The sequence below is a fragment of the Schistosoma mansoni genome (assembly GCF_000237925.1).
Source record: "Schistosoma mansoni, WGS project CABG00000000 data, chromosome 1 unplaced supercontig 0010, strain Puerto Rico, whole genome shotgun sequence".
In the NCBI taxonomy this organism is placed as follows: Eukaryota; Metazoa; Platyhelminthes; class Trematoda; order Strigeidida; family Schistosomatidae; genus Schistosoma; species Schistosoma mansoni.
In genome coordinates, this window is record NW_017385987.1 from 2,142,763 (window position 1) to 2,161,600 (window position 18,838).

General features: G+C 31.8%; 1 protein-coding gene across 1 annotated transcript in view; it reads left to right on the forward strand.

Annotated features, from left to right (window-relative positions):
• Smp_201130 (unnamed protein product) overlaps nucleotides 1-18,838 on the forward strand; it is a gene marked incomplete at both ends in the record, with an annotated part of 44,753 nt that overhangs the window by 20,996 nt on the left and 4,919 nt on the right. The window contains 3 exons of the mRNA XM_018791990.1: nucleotides 7,460-7,573; nucleotides 16,638-16,794; nucleotides 18,238-18,339. Coding sequence (XP_018644895.1) covers nucleotides 7,460-7,573; nucleotides 16,638-16,794; nucleotides 18,238-18,339 — 373 coding nt within the window. The remainder of the gene's footprint in view (nucleotides 1-7,459; nucleotides 7,574-16,637; nucleotides 16,795-18,237; nucleotides 18,340-18,838) is intronic.

Consider the following 18,838-nt stretch of genomic DNA (forward strand, 5'->3'; position numbering starts at 1 on the left):
TTTCTTCGTTGTATCATACAGTTGTCTCATGTATCCCTCTCTTGCAGCCTTTTCCGCTGTCATCGCTAAATCTTCCACATATTTACGTTTGTCGGTTCTGATGCTCCTCTTCACGTGCTTGTTTGCCTCTGTGTATTCGGCTTGTGCCTTGGCTTTTTCTGTTCTTGTTCGGCTGATATTGATTGCTGCCATCTTCTTCTTCCTCCTTTCTTCAATCTTATCCAGTGTACCAACAGTGATCCATTCCTTGTGATGGTGCTTCTTGTGGCCCAGAACCTCCTGACATGTTGAAATGATTGCCTCCTTGATCCCTTTCCAGTTGCTTTCCATGGTAGTTCCCTCTCCATTGAGTAGATCATGAAAGGCCTGGAACCTGTTGCTGAGGGCTATTTTGAATTTGTTGAGTTTGTCAGCATCTCGAAGAAAGGCCGTATTAAACTTTTGTGATGTATAATTTATCGAAAATCCTATTGCCTACTTTTCTCTCAGTCACATCATTTTTAAACCGCTTAATGCTAACCATTTCATTTATGTTATGTAAAATATTTCTGATATTAAACAAAAGAAATTCATCTTAAAATCAAAGTTATAGCGTTTAACGTTCATAATAAACAATTACCCCCCCCTCAAAAAAATGTGCAAATCATTCACAAGTGAATATTTTCAATTAATTTTACTTGAAATAAATAACTTTCAGAAGCATTGTAAGGTTACTTTTCTCAGTAAATTCTTTATTGATTTCGAAAGTGGCAACATTTTTACAGTGTTCGGTATTCCATAAAGTAAAACGTTTTTTTTCTAATTTATTCCTTGAAGAAGTGGCTTACATTAAGTCACGAAACATCAGAAAATCTAATATTTCTACTCATTCAGATATAAAAAGTATATTAATTTATTTACAACGTTTTTTGTTTCTTTTTTTCAATTTTTGCACTAAATTTTACACCTATTTTTTTAGTCGGTTATGTTTTAAACTGTGGATATAGGCGTACCTTTTCTTGATTACTTTCATTCAAATTATTGACAGACAAGGTCATATTACTAACAAAAAGAAATAGAATTTAAGAAACTTTTGGCATTCTGAGATATATTTTTTGGGTGTATATTTTTAAAAGCAACGTGATATTTTAGTGTACCAGTATTTTGTCATAACATATCGTTTACTTACGTACAAATTAAAGAAACAGAACAAGTAGAATTAGAATTTTTTTCTCTTAGAAGATTCTTTATATAGATTTTGAGATAATAGGTTATTGGAAAAATATGAGAAAGAACAAGATGAACTAAACAGTGTTACATTTTGTTGTATAATTCAGTTGCTAAACATTGATAAGTTACACCCCTACTAGATAAACTAAACGAAAGAAATCTAAAAACACATTAGTAAATACAAAAATATACATGATAATTTTCAATTATAGGACAATTTTGTAACATTGAAATCTTTTTCCTTTATTGGCTAAAGTTAAAAAAGTGATTTACATAAATTTGAACGTGGTGTTTATCAAGTAACGATACTCTTTTAGAAAACTGATTACAGTCAAACAATCTCATTGAGTATCGACCTGAGTAATAGAAATACTGAAACTAATTTAATACAGATCTCCCAATTATCCTGATATCTTCATAAGTGATCATTCAATTAAAAAGTTACTTGTCTGCCTTTTTATTGAAGTTTTAGATTTACAATTAGCGAATTTTAAGGTTATTTCGTAACTTATGCTTGTGAACTAGATCTGTTAAGACATGCTTTATTTTTGACTGAGTTTAATATCGTATATAGCTGTCCAGTTAATAATAACAGTCGTTTAAAAACTACCTAAATATATTGTTTATTAGAATTAACAAGAATCTTCACAAAAACAGACAATGTAGACAGAGATGTACGGTAGCTAGCGATGGAATCCAAGATGCGCGTTTCGTCCAATTATGGACTCGTCAGCTGGATGTAAAAATAGACAATGTCTTGAAATAATTTATGTATAATTACTATCACAGACGTTGCATAGTAAATATAATATAATATATATCATCCTAAAACTTTATACTGGACTATATATGTCTTGAAACTATTAAAGAATTGGAAGCTAAAAAGACCTTTAGTACAATTACAGTGTTGTGTCACGATAAGAACAGTGAATGGTAACTTTGGGATCCATTTGTAAGCCAATACTATTCATATATTTTTTGTCGTATGATTACTAAATAACTAAACTATTCATATTCATGTTCCCCTTATCATGAGCTTTATTTGAACTATAAACTATTGTTATGTGATTTACCATTCATGAATTATATCCAGTCTATTGATTATTGTTCCCCCTATTCACAGCCACATTTGGCTAAATCTTGTATATATGTTATTTTTTATTTTATTGGTATGATGTGGTCAGTCTGATTGGTATATAAATTCAGTATGTTTGAAATATAAGGATTCATACTGCAGAGGCTGTTCTGGGCTAGGCAGAAGCAGAACCGACAAGTACTCTAGAGTGCTCATACGGTTTCCGTGCGTCACTGTTCCAATCTATGATTCTCTGCTCTCTGATTGGCGATATTATCACGTTAATCAAATGTACTAGATAGATGCGATAAAAATTCAACATTTTCTCATTGAATGAACATACGAAGCAAGATTGATAACAGTTTAGTATTAATCGTCGTATACACGGCAAATACAGTCAGAATTTTATTCAGATTATTACTTTTGTCGGTTTCACTATATATATATATCATTTATTTTATTATTACTCATGTCAATAAACCCATAGAACTTTCTATCAACCTGTATGTTATAGGTATGACTTATTGAACTAGTAGTTTTCTATAAAAAGTTCGAAGGTTTAGTCAGAAACATAATTAATCTAAGGGATTTGATATATCTGTACAGTTTTTTTTAATAGAGTTATCCTTTCTAGGCAATTTTTTACGAAGAACAAGTAAATTAAACTAAAGATCAAATAAACATATATTGACAATTTAATATGTGAAAGAGAAATGACATAATATAGAGATAAAAAGCTGTCCTCCCATTCCAGAGATTAAGATGGATTAAAGATCACTAGATCAGATTCCGAGAGGTAAAAATTTGGTTTTATACATACTGCTCTGAGTAAACTTTAAAGAGATAGTTCCGGTAAGATCAAGTGATCGGAATTGATAAGCCACTCAATAACGGGACCAATATTCTTCGCACATTCACTCTTAGGTAACCATGCGAGTAATTCTCAGAGATGCGGTAAGAAAGAGAAGACTTTTTCAGGTCAATATATACTAGAGGTTCTGGATACTTAACTGACTAAACGTCAAATGGTTTTCTGTAGCCGACAGCGTATTTGAGTAGTGGCAAGTAAAGACTACCTTGTACAGTCAACTTAATATATATCAACTAGTTTAGTTGTTCTTGTGAAACGGGTGATAATGACAAACATAGTACGCTCTTTCCAACCATCTACAAAACCTAAGGTATGGTGTTTTGCCTCGTCCGCCGCCTTATCGTGCAGCTGTTGGATAACATTAGTTAATGAATAAATACTGTCTTTCACCTATCAGTATTATGATTTTTGCATAAAACAAGGCTGGATTTTCAGTTTTTACATTTTACATAGTATTTGTTTGTACGAGTATGTGGTTTACAATTATTTTTATTTAGAATCCATGAATAGTTTATTTTTCCTGACCTAGTCTTCAATCATATATATGTATATATAAGCCAGAAAAGTGTATTAATGTCAGAAATTCCTCCTGTTTGAAATGTTTACGTTATTGAGAATTATAAAATAAACCGTTAATGATTCGATAAAAGCAACTGCTATTACACACTGTGTAATAGTACCACTGTTATAAACGATTACTTATAAGTACATAGTTGGCATAATACATTTTTACAGAAAAAACGTCTGCTAATGTATTACATTTAATAAAAATAAAAGTATTTCTGTTGCTTAGATAAAACAATAATTCACTAATCAGTTTCTTTCATTATATTAGGCAAAATATACCATCATTCGATTTTCTATTGATTGCTTGATTCCTCCCATTGATGTTTGGGAATGAAGTTAATGGGTTTCTTATTGGTAATGTGTGCATCCTATATGGATTGTCTCAATATTTTATTCAATCACAAGCATTATAAGTCAGTCAGTCAGCTACAACGTAGAACCAGGCACACATATGCATCGGTCCAAGTTGCCATATCTCGTTAGCACAACAAGATGAACACCGGATTCATAGAAATAGTTAATTTAGTGGTGGTAGTATATTAAAGATAGGTTGTATATAAGGATATAGTATAGGAAGGAAGAACGTTATGAAGCAATTTTAATCTCACGGTTTAAGAGAAGATAAAGAGTGTATACACCTACGTCATTGTGATCGATTCTGAGCCATGTCACCCAGAGTATACAACCATTGGTTACGATAGTCACGCGGACCCCAACCAGGTAGTCTGTATCTACCAACATGGCTCAGACTAGAAGTTAGTGACTTCAAGCACTGATGCCACGTTTTGGTTTGGACGCCCCTAACTCTCTTCCAACCATCCCCTACACTAGCCAACATAGCGCGTCGTGGTAATCGGTGTTCAGGCATACGTAACACGTGGCCCAACCATCTCAGTCGATGAAGATTCATGACCTCATCAACTGATTTACCATCATTTCCTAATACCCTGCGTCGAACCTCACTATCACTTACCTGGTGATCCCAGCAGATGCGAGCAATATTTCTAAGACATCTGTGGTCAAATACTAGTAACCTACGAGTATCTTCTACTCTTAATGGCCATATTTCACAGCCGTAAAGTAGAACAGAGCGAATTGCTGCGCAGTATACTCGTCCCTTACTTGATAGATGGATATCTCGTCTTTATATAAGTAGAGATGAATGAATGCTAGCAGTGGAATTAAGAACATACGTTTCGTCCTATTTGGGACTCGTTAAATGAATGTACCTTCATCCCAAAGATGATGTCCATTCTGGGACTTAAACCCAGTATCGTTCGCACTGATATTTAGGAAGATCCAAATAACCAACACAACAACGAATTAAAACTTCACACTATTGCATAAGCAAGTGACTATCAGGACTCAGTAGGTACGTAGATAATGCGATTGCGTTTGAAGCGGAAGGTACTGGGTTCGAGTCCCAGAGTGAATATCAACTCTGAGATGCAGGCACATCCACCCGACGAGTCTCAAATAGGACGAAACGCGTGTCCTTGATTCCACTGCTAGCCTTCATCCATCTCTGTTTAAAATATATCATCATTTGTAGAGACTTTTATCTCTATAAGAATATTAAATACTTATCAGTGATATATATACACCATATTGTGAGACAACATATATATTCACTTAACAAATCCTAAGGTATCACTAGACTTGTGTTTTTAAGTCATTCATTTTGGCGATCAATTTAAAATATTGGAGATAATCTGGTTATATTCATTACTAATGACAGTAGCTGGAAAATATATCAATAGTCTCTATCATGTTAGATATATGACTACACCTTATTTGTAAACTGATAGCCTGTTTTGAAGTACTAACAGAAAGCCACAAACCTTTTGAGGCATCACAACTCTTTTATTCGTTTTCAAAGTCTAATTGTAAATACTGATCATTTTTATGAAACATTGATCTATTTAGCAAAACTCCTAGCTGTTTATTTATCATTGAGTATATTGTCTCACTGTAAATATTTTCACCTAACTAATGAATTACTTTTCTCTTTTAAGTTTAAACAAACAAATCCAATAAGACAAACTTTTGCAAGTTCAAAGGAGTTCATTCTATATCCATATACATTCTTTTTCATAGGACACTAGTGATTACATTTCGTTAGTTCGAAATGCTAACTTACTTAACCACAAAGAAATGAATTATTCAATAGAGAACAATAAATTATTTGAATAACACATGTAAGCTTATATGTGTTGTTCTAATTTTCACAATGGGAATCTTTAATAAATTATTTGGCTGGCAAAATTATGAAAAAATTTAAACAACGAATTTTTTTGAGACTAAAATGAAGCTAGATGTTAGATAGGTTAACTCTATTATTATAAATAATCTTTATTAAAAATGCATGGTAAAGTGGGATTAAAAAAGTTGTAAGTTAAACTCAAATCTAAAACCACCATTAAATACAGATTGAAAAATTATCGAGTGGAGTTCAATCAGGTCTGTTGTGAGATAATAACTCACTGAAGACATCGGTGGATATGTCGCTCAATTTCATGGATCGGTTCAAGTTAGACATTAACACCGTTGGATGTTAGATCAGTGGTCTAGAGGTTAAGCGCTCACGCGCGAGACTGATAGGTCCTGTGTTCGAATCTCGTGAGGTGGGATCGTAAATGCGCACTGCTGAGGAGTCCCACAATAGGACGACACGGTCGTGCAGTGCTTCCAGGTTTTCCATGGTGGTCTACCTTCAATTGATTCATGATCTCAACTATTAAAATCACTATAATATGCACAAGATCCCTTCTGATTTTAATTATTTATTTAACTTCTCAGAACCTTAATATGACAGAAATAGATTGTTTCTTATTTATTATTATGGTTTGATTGTATCTTTGTTCCATCATCCCATTATATGTTAATTTAAAGTTTATGTTCCAATTATACTAATATTTCAAGCTATCTAAACTTATTAGTTTGTATGTATATTTGAAGAGAACAATCAAATACAATAAATTCAATGTATTTAGGAAACATTATTCATTTTATTTCATTTATATTACTGACGAGGATGAAGTTTGGTCAAATAATTAGATAAATAATATTTATGAAGACATATATTGTCAAACTCCGAAGAACAGGCTTACATCAAATCACGAAACGTCAGAAATACAGTTTTCTACTCATCGGGATATAACAAAAATCATACATATATTTATTACTAACTTTCTACCCAGTGGTCAATTTATTTAAAACTATCAAGCCCAATCTTAACAATGATACCTAAAAAATCAACTAAGCATTTGCTTACTGAATAAAGTTTTACTTGTATAGTAACAGGAGAAGGATTTTAAACATTTTAACCTAGAAACTTGTTAAATAATACTTCCTGTTACTATCATTGAAGTTAAATTATTTGACGTTAAATTATGAAAGACATTTTTTGGTTGATATTTTCACTAAATTAATGTGTGGAATAGAAAACAAACAAACAAACACTTTTTTACTCCGGAAGTACTCCTATCTTAGTTTATTAAAGAAATAACTTGTTATTTACTGACTAAAGATAGTTTTATAATTGTTAAATGTTAAATATATATTTCAACGCTTCTTTTGATATACAGTTTCCGGTAATGTACAAGGCGGTAACTTTGAAATTGATAGTGGTAAAATTAAATAATGAAGAAGGGTTTTATGATTAAAAATCTTAAATATGACACAATTATTTCGTATGTATGGATGTTTACAGTTATACATATCTAATGTTTTCACAGGTGACACAATTACTTGGTGATTCTAATGAAGTAAAACTAGATATTCAGGATATTCCGTGTATACACTGTTGGAATTATTTAATGGCTTCATTGATATTATTCTTTGGATTGCTGGTAAGTCATTATATGCGTGTAGTTATAGCTGTTTCGTTGGTAGTTTATGATTAAATATGAATACTAGTAAATTCAATAATTTACACTTTAATTTTCATCACTGATTGAAGATGAAAAATATTGGCAACATTTTCACAGAAAAAAAGTGTTTGCTTTACATTTGTGGTATACTAAGGAATTTGAACTAACCAATGACTAGATGATCAATCAATACACATATAGTGAGAAAATATATCTTTGTTAACAGTGCTAAGATCAATTACAAACGTTACAAAGAAAATATTTCTTCAGAACAAACTATTTACACTTCAATGAAGTTGTTATTAATCTTATTTTTCTTCAAAATTTGTTTTAAATAGGTTATTAGGTACAAAGTAAGAAATAAATCTTTATTAAGGAACTAGTTTCAAATTTTTACTGGATTACACCGAAAGATTTATTGTCATTTCAAATGATAATTTTTCAATCGGCTATACTCTGAATCTCACATTGTTCAGTTCTGATTTATTAAATTTCATATGTTTCATTACATAAATAACATTTATGTACATAGGAATAATGTAGCATTCCATAGTAGGTCGTCTTTAACGTCATATATATTGGAAATTATTTTATTATACACTTTGAAAAACGTTTATTAAAAGAGTGGAAATGTATTAAAACAATGCTATTGAAAACTATCTATATAAATAGAGAGAGAGGGAGATGATAATGAATAATAAATTATAAAATATAACCGAGGGTAGAATGTTCAATTTAATCTACATGCATAAATGTTATTTTTGTACAATAATGCAAAATGTCAAATTTAACAAATTAGAGATCTATAATATAAAGTTAAATGAATGGTACATATATACGATTTATCTGTTTAGTTGGATTTTGCACATATTAAAGTAAAAAAAAAGTGTTATCTTGATGTTTATTCATTTTGAACGCCAATTAATGAATTTCAAAAAGTCATTTAAGGTGAATAATTTATATTTAGACTATATGATATTATGGATTTCGCCATGTACACATATTAGTGTTTCCATAATTTTTAGTTTACAAACGTAGTGTAAATTAATCATATTATTTATTTATTTGAATACATAAATATTGTTACAAAAGGGAACCAGATATATATGCACCACACAAATCTCCTTTGATTTGTGTGAGGGCTGTGATACTACCCGCGTGCCCAAACCGAAACAGGTGGTTTTCTTAGGGGGCCACACCCTCAGCCTTTAACTAAAGATCTGATCCACAAGACAGTGGAGCATCGTGAGAAGATGCAGTAACATGGTAGTCGGTGACCAACGATTGATTCATACGCTATTTGTTCCCTCAGGATACTGGAATCCATGTGCACGATTGATTTAGAATCAGGGTTTTCCAACTCTCATAGGTGTACTTTTCGTGTCCACCAACCCGGTTAAGGCACCGGACATTCGCTTTTGGTCCTCTGAATTTCGTAAACAACAGTAATACCACGAGAAAGCAGTGAGTAGGACTTGCCTGGAAGAGGCTATATACGTGTGGCCATGTGAGAGCATTTGGAGAGGGAGAACAGACTCTCCCCACTCTCGGCCGTACCAGGGCATTTGGGGGCAGTCATATAATCTATAACAAAATTTAATAAAGATAGAATGTAAGTGCTGATATTTTAAAATGAAGATTAAATGTACACTAGTAATTCTCAAATGTTTGCCTCTTATTCCTTGATATCTCATACTGTAGTTGCCTAAAACTGCTCTTTGAATACTAGTGAAACTCAGCTATTCATAGATTCAAATGTAACACTGAACTTAATATTAAAACGTACAAATGGTTGTCAGACAATATTTTTATGGAGCGTTGTATACAGCAAACTACCCTAAAGAATTGTAGAAAAGTATTAAACACTGGACAGTGTAATTGATATTTGAAATTTAGAAGGGTGATTTCGATAAGGACATGTTTATCAGAGGTAGCCAGAAATCACGTACCGTCAAGAATGCAGTGAAAAACCATAAAGCTACGAAACGCTCAAACCATTGTTAATTTAAAATTGGTAGAGTATCTTCTGGGTACATAGCTAAATAAAATTGATCCATATTTTCCAGCTTTATTCAACCCTTTATACAGCAAAACTCTTAACCAGACTCTAGTAAATGAACTAAACCCTTTAAAATCAGGCTCTAAAAGATAGGGTTTGCCACTACTTTTTATTTTTAAACATGTATAACATAAAAAATCTTCACACACCATATGAGTTTCTATGAGAAATATTATTTATGACCGTAAACGTCATCACTAATAATGTTGGCGAGATATTTACAAATCACTAGAGATAATGAGTTTATGAAATCTTTTATATAATAAGAATTTTAACTCATTTCCTGTTAATAACTCTTTGATGATAGATAGGTCACTATATGCTCCTGTGGAGCTAAACATATGGTCATTCATCAAGACCTATCTCTTGTTACACTTGAAAATTTCTATCATCTTGATTTAGCAGCGGATAAGTTAAATTTTTCATATTCTCTATTCTAAGATGTGTAAATAATATAAATTTCTCGTTGATTATTATCTTTCAGATCTAAAAAGACATTCCTAAAGGTTTATGTCTAGTTTACTCTAACTTTCATTATCAAAGTCCTCTGAAATTATGTGTACATAAGCTATTTATAAGATGCCTATTGTTTCCATAAACTTTATTTCATAATAGTTTGTTTTCTTTCATAAGATTTCCACAAATAATTCTCACTAGTAAGTATTATTATCAATGTTTTACAATGATAAGTTTGAAAAAAATTGAACATTGAATAGATTTTGAAGACACGAAATGATGATATTTATTATAAAATTAAAGTTTTTTTAATATTAATTCTATTATTTTATTAGGAACTGCTTCAATCCCACAGTTATTGATCATCATTCATATTAAATGTATTTTGTTGTACACTTTTGACTAGTTATACTCTTGATCCTTTAACCTACCCAAATGATAAAGTGTTTTTAACTCTTTATAAGAGACTGACCAGTCTCAGTCCTAAACATCAATGGGAAGATACAAACAAATAATACTAAGTGAATTTAAACTTCACCCCATTGAACAAGCAAATGACTATCAGGACCCAGTAGCTGAGTGGATAACGCGATGACGTTTGAAGCGAAAGGTACTGGGTTCGAGTCCGGAAGTGAACATCAACTCTGAGATGCAGTTACATCCAGCTGGCGAGTCCCAAATAGGACGAAACGCGCGTCAAACTGGATCCCACTGCTAGCTACTATCCATCTTTTCTTTATAAATTGGTTCATAACTATTTATTTAACTAGTATAATAAGTAAACTTATTTTCTAGTCATAAATGACTGTTATTCTAACAAACATATGATTTGTTTCCGCAATTGATGGATCACTGAATGGCGATCAATGTCATGCGTGTCAAGTCCGTCTTAGTGCCAAGTAGCAAGAAACCCGTGTCCAGGGTTTCCTGTTGACCACCTCCAACCACCATCTTATCTCAACATAGTTCACGCAGTGTCGAGCCACCTAGACTAGTGGCCTCATTGCAACTTGATCGACAGCATTTGATCAGCACTAAGACGGACTTGACACGCATGACGTTGATCACCACCCAGTGATCAATCAATTCTGATTACATCTCAGTCCTTCAGGATGTCGGTCACGGCATGAATAACTCAGTGGTAACGTCTTTGACTATGAAGCTGTGTGACGCGGGATCGAATCCGTCAGGGAGCACCAGTTCCCTCAAGATTACAGGTACACCTTGCTGACGAGTGCCAAGTAGCACGAAACCCGGGTCCAGGGTTTCCTGTTGACCACCTCCGATCACCATCATTTATGATTTGTCTATACATTAAGCATGTAAAATCTATATAAGTGTACTCAAATTGAGCACAAACTCAGTTTGAAAAGTTACTTGATTGAACTGAATGTTGTCTTAGGTTGACCTAAAAGAATAAGAAAGAGAGGATTTGTGCTTATACTCCTAAAGTCCCATCTTAGTGGGTAAACTATCATGCTCATTTTTTTTTAAAAATTACTATTACTATAATAAAATATTTACTTGAGAAATATAACGGAAATTGAATTTGGTGAATCAACTTTGGCTAGACAACCACTAAAGAACAGGAATCAATGAATTAATATTTCCTTCTAGCTTGTGACCCTAGATGAGATAGAATCGAGAACCAATATGCCTCATAGCTTCCTGGTTTTTAGGGGTTGCGTAGTTAAAATCTGTCTGTATTTAGTATGAAATGAATAAATCTCAGTTAACATTATGAGTCAATAACTGGAAAGTAATTTTAGTCAGTCTATTTCGTAATCTCTAATAAAAGTATTATTTTAACTCTAAAAATACTTAAGTAGTTATATTTATTTAGTCGTAAATACAACGAGAATATCCCATGTAAATCACTTTCATCTATGAATAAATCAATTCCCATGCTAAATGTATTTACCAAAGTCCGTTTATACAAGTATGCATATGATATATTATACAGATACAAGAACTATACAGGAAATAGAAAAACATTTCCGCGCGTATTATATATATATATATATGTATATGTATCGAATTTAAATATTTTTCCCTACACACTTCATAGACAGAAAAATAAAGGAAACGTCATATGAATTGAGTCGCCTGTCAGAAATATATCTAGAAATTCAGCACTAAATACAGTTCAAAGAATTGCTGTATAAATTAAAGGTAACTATGAAGCGAAATGAGAATATGATAAATGAACAGGTTCAATGCTATTCGTTTTTAAAAGTTATTTTTATAGAAAAAACGAAGATAACTTATTAGGAGGTTCGTGATTCAAAAAGAAAAATAATTGTTACATATACAAAAGTGAGCCTCTGTCACAGAAGGATTGATGCATTGATCTTTTGGTTACTAGTTCAGTACAGTACATTAAGTAAGCAACAAGACTTTGAATGTAATATCAGATTTTCATTTGAACAACAAAAACGAAGCTGTAACCGATTTATCGGGAACGATATCTAGTAGAGTTTTATCGGATAGAAGGTTAGCTATTTTTGAAATTCTAAGTAACCTTGTTTAGACAACAGTTCGACAAAATACTAGATGAAATATGTAATTATAAAAAGTGAGTAACAACAACAGATGCAATCCAAAAATTAGTTATTCAAACATACAAACAACGCTTAAAACAGGAACATTTTTCTGAATTGTATCTATGCATTTATGAATGCATCTTGTATAATGAAGCTACTTTTTAATAACTTATGATAGACAAAAATGATTTCATTAACATGAATTTACACTTATATATTGGATTAGTTCATATAAGCAAACAATGCTGTTTTTCATTAGAACTGCATCAAATTTTACTCTAATATAAATAAAGCCAGAACAATATTGATGCAGAATAATATGAATTCATTATATTTCGTGGTTTCTCGTCATCTGCTTACAACAAAATATGCATTAGGATTTTAACATTGAGATAATAAGTAGTGTGAAACAATTGATATACGTGAATGCATTTACCAATTTACATGTACGTGCCAAAGCACATGCATTGGAAGAACCAAGAGAAGAGTACATGTTCGCATTTCTGAGCATGTTCCAAAGAAACTGGGGCTGCAAGGGACCAGGGCTCGGCATTTACTTGACACCAGGCATACCATTGAAATTTCTCATGCTTTCAAAATTATTAGCAGACAAAGAAGTACGGCTGCTCTCCGTTTTGCTTAAGCGATTGCGATAAAAAAGCTTGAATTGGATCTATGTGTTCAAAAAAAGACATTAATAAACTTATTACTACCCTGGGAATTAAATTATTTTGTGTGTTTTTTGGTTGTATTTTTTTGTTTTTCTTGATCATTAGTTTTATGTTGGTTAATATTTGGTTTTGTATTATATTCCTCTTCCATTACCCAATTCTTAAACCACTCTCTCACTCACACATTTCCGCTCACTTGTTTCTTTTAAATAATGTGAACTCTCCAAATTCTATTCAACCATTACGTAATTCATCCTATTTGTTTTCAATTCCATGAATCTTTTATTACCTCTAGAATTATCACACAATTTATCTTATCTGTCTCTGAATTCCACTCAATTATTACACCACTGGTCCTTTGCATTCACGTATGTCAATTGTTTCACACTACTTATTATCACAATGCTAAAATTCTAATACATATTTTGTTGTAAGCAGATGACGAGAAACCACGAAATATAATGAATTCATATTATTGTGCATCGATATTTGTTCTGGCTTTATTTAAATTCATAAAAGGAGCTAAGTGCATGAAATTTTACTTTAATAAACAAAATAATATGTATAAGTATGCGGAAAATATTAGAACAATCAAGACATTTTATGAGTAAATCATGACAATAAAATAGATCGCATGACTACTCATAATAAGTAAAAGTACTGCTTGATTGTGTGATGATAGTTAAATTGGTAGTGATAAGAATAATAACAGTTTAAAAATATTTATTAAAGTTTTCATGTTTACTTGAACGAATAGTTTCACAGTAGTTGTGCGCCAAGTTAATGTAAAACATTAAGGAGGAAAAATTATATTTGTGAAATCTCATATCGTAGATCCAACATCGTAAAAGAACTTCGAAAGAGATCCGAAGGGCCCTAAATGATCAAAATATAAGAGAATTCTTTCAAACAATCAGTACTTTAATCTCTAAACTGGTAAAAATCAGAGATTAAGCACGAAAGGGGGAACAAAAGTTTGCTCATATGAGATAAAATGTAGTGATTTTGATCCTGTATTATATGAAAGTGAGGCATTACGATAATTGAATATGAGGTTGAGGGAATATAAACTTTGTTTGAAGCATATTCCGTCGTCATATAACCTTAAAAAAACTAGAAAACTGGTCAGAAATCACATTACAATCAATAGAGTATGGTCATACAATTGATTTCAGTGTCACAAGAATCCCCTATAAAGGATTTAGTTCTTACAAATAATGACTAACAGCTGAAGCCCTACAGATATGGGCAAATCAAAGCAGTATCAATAGGAAAGATGGGATACAACTAGCTTTCCTATAACAACTAATGGTTAATAAGTAGACCTGAATTCCTAATCACATTTCACTCCACTTAAACTATCACTTATCATCTGAAGAACAACGATTACTGTCAACTGTTCTAATAAGTTGGTTAATATAAATATACGATGAACAATTAACTTGATCAACACAATACCACAAACATTTATTTTAAGTGTATAATCCAATAGCATATGAAGCAAACGGTACTGGGTCCAAGTCCCAGAATGGACATCATCTCTGGGATGCGGGTACATCCATCTAACGAGTTCCAAATAGGACGAAACGCACATCTTGGATTCCACTACTAGCATTCATCCATCTCTACTTATAATGCTTGTGACTGAAGGCAATATTGAGACAATCCATATAGGATGCACACATTATCAATAAGTATGATTACTTCAGTCCTAAACACCAATGGATGAATTCGGTTTTATTTCTGTTTATTTATTTTCATTTTACACGAGATTGACACACTTGACTCATATCATCTATAAAATCGTCTGTTTTCATAGAAAAATTCATCTATCACTAGCGAAATAGTCAATTAAATTTTCTCTCACCTCTGATCCACTTATACATACATACAACTGTTATCATAACACATTCCTTTACAGAGTTGAGATCATGAGATCACATTCCTTTACGCCAAATGTCTGATACTCACCATAGCAATTTCTTACTATCGACATTGTTAACATGATCGGATGATGTGTTTAGTGTACAGTTACTCAAAGAATCATGTACTTATTTCTATCCCATCATTCTGATACTTGATTGTATTTCCTTGAAAAAGCTTTGACCAGATTGCCGAGTGAAACGTTGGATTTACTTAAAGTTTGAATCAGTCTTTAAGATTGGAATCAGGCCGATAGTTGGAAAAAAGTCGACATCAAAATAACAATTATTAAACTTTAACAAAATGCGTAGCAAAAATTGTTAGTTTGATATTGAAGAATGTATATGAAAAGATAGTGAAGAAAAATAAATCAACAATGATATGGAAAATAATTATGATAATAATAATAATAATAGTTAAAGAAACGTTTGTTAAACTTTATCTTGTGGGGGCTGGTACTATTTCAAGCTCAGATAGGTTATTCGAGCCACTGGACAGACCAATTTATTCATTCTTCTCAAGCCACATTTTTACCCCGTCAATTATTCGCTTATTAATCCTGACTGTTTTTTTATATGATCGTATATGTGCTATTTATTTAGCCTAATCATTATTTCTGTTACTTATTTTTGTTCGACTGTAAATATAAATTCACGCTTGGCTGAATGGAGTTGGCTCACTCACCTTCTTCGCTACCTGAACAACGATTGTAGGAAATATACATATTCAAAAATCCATTCTCGTATTTGAATTATTTAATTCCGCTATTTACTAACGTGATTTAAGTTGATGATTATATACGACGGTAGCTCGGATGTATATTTCTACAGCAATTATTCAATAACAATTATTAGTCCAGTCTCATTAGAGTCAGTTATAGGGCCACTAAAATCTGACTATCGATAAATCACAGCCTGATTAAGTGGATTTAGCCTAGTCTATTTATATTAATGATAAGGGAAACCCACGAACTCTGGAATCAACCAAGTAGGGAGTAAAGTAGTAAACCATTTATTGTATCACCATATAAGAAATCAACTAAATTTATACCTGTTGACAATTCAACATAAAGTCAGTCAATAACTGATATAGCACTATTCTCAAGACGTAACGTTTCCTTTACAAAACATGGTCTAACTATTTCAGATACTCCCAAACTAGTATGAAATAATCTTCTAGCTCTCTTTGGTTTCACATAATTTTCCAGTAGATGAGAGCTGATGAAAAATTACTTTCAATATTCTATTATTTATGTAATGAACATTCTGAAACAAGTAAGTATATGAAATGACATGGAATTTTCATCTATTAAATCATGATGTTATATGATGGTACACTTAATTCTAAAAACCTAATTCATCATTTTATAAAAATTTTCTCAAATTTTGTAGCTTGTAGGATTTCCGATACCTCATAGTGATTGGTTCCTTCAAAGTTTATTTCCAATCTCAGATAACTATGATAATCCAATATCAACTGAATCTTGTAATATTCCAAGAGCATTTAATATACAATACATTTACATGCATCTTGGATGTTTACATTTAGGTAAGTTATATTAAAACCAGCTGGTTTTCTTTTATTATTGTAGTGTGGCAATTAGTGTTGCTTATTAAACATTAACTTATAACTTATTTAAATTATGAATACATTAAAAATTCTCTGTACAAATTGGTCAAAAGATGGTTTTATCTCCCAGATTAGAAAATTTTAGTTATAATCATAATTCATGTGTTCTTTTCATATACGTGCTTTTTGACTATGTCCTTCTTAATGGCATTAGTCATGAGCCTTAAACAAGTGAAAATTACGCTTTGTAGAATCGCAGTTGTGAGTTTTACAATGCACTTCTTCAGCGATACTCAATCTAGTGAAAACATTTTTTGGAACAGATTATATTCCAGGCATATTGAAACGTCTTATCATTCAGCTTATGAAGCAATAATTTATAAAGAAGTATTTCTTTTCAAATAGTTCTTCATCATGACACTATGCAGATAAATAGATCTCGCGACTCGATAAGTAGAAATTGAATGTTTGCGGCTCAATTACGACTATGCACTCCTGTTGGGACATTTAGAATACAAACCAACTCAAAAAATATTTCGTTTCAATTGACACTTTTCCAATAGGAAGTTAAGTATCTGATTCCATAATCATTGTTTTCTCATGTATATTTTTGACTTTAAGACATTTATTAAACTGGATTTATATGGTAAGTCACTCAGGTAATCAATGCAAATTATGTTTAATTAAACTTAGGTCAAATCTGAATAAATATCGATGCAAGGAAAATCTATAAAAGTCGCATGATCTACCTATGCTGGTTATAGATTCCTAGTGGTCAATTAAATCTGTTTTCTTGAGCCATGGTGCCCAGCAAACACAAGTCAGGTTTCTCAAATATTTCAATACTAGCTTTAATATGGTTTGAATGTATTGTACCATGGACCAAAGATAATAAAGGTTTCGAAGTGGTTATCGTTTTTGAGACTGGCATTCAGAAACAACGCACTTGATGCAATAGTAACAATATGTGTAAAAAAGACTATTTAGGGGATGTTTACTGAAACGAAGGGGTACACCTTATTCCTCAACAGTCATTTTATCTCTGGATGTCTATTTTAACCTCCATCTTTCGTGATTACTATTAATATCCAACTTCTAAAACCACTTAGTGATTTTAGTATTGAACATAGACTGAATCTTAGACTGAAAAAAATGGGCTTATTGAGAAAATGTTAAATGCACTGGATGTTTGATTTCATCTAGCTCAATACAAACGTTTTAGCATCCAATAACCTTTTTCTAAGGTTTTGAAATGTTGATAAACATTGAACACATAATCGATTCGTCGACGATTTTTACAAAAACCAATTTTTCGAGACTATGCAATCTTTTCACGTAAATAAGTCGACTTTATTTTCTCAATGGCAAGTTTCCTTCCTCCCTTAACTTACACTTCCTTGTCTTATTTTTCTATTTTTTTAGTCATAGCTTCCGGTATGCTTTATTCTCTTTCGATGATAAAAATGAATGGAATCCATGTATCGCAATTGTTATCGTCTGCTTATTCAGTAACTTTTGTGGCAGGTAAATCACACGAATTTGATTTTAGTGTTTTTAAGTAGATGGAATATACCCTTTGAAACATCAAATAAGAAAGATTGGCATAGCAAAGAGTTCTTTATTTGGTGAACTCATTTTCAAAACTGTAAAATCGCAAATATATACTTATTTTTCATGTTGATAATTAAAATAATAGTGATAACAGAATTCTGCTAGACATAATAACAGTGAGGTAGAATAAACAAAGGTATTAAAATGTTATTTCTTTTAATCAGGGAAACTAATAATAGTTTCGTCGTTAGGTGCTTGAATATTCGTCATGAAGATAGATAGGGAAGTTATAATTAAGAAAGGATGGCTCAACACGATAAGACGAAATGTTGAAATTGAGATGAAATGTAATCAGGAGGACCATAGAAACATAAATAAAAGGTCTAGAAAGAATATAGAAGGGGAAGAAGATGGCTATAAGGGAATAAGAAAGAAAATTATGAGAGATTAAGATCGAGATAGAAGAAGAAGT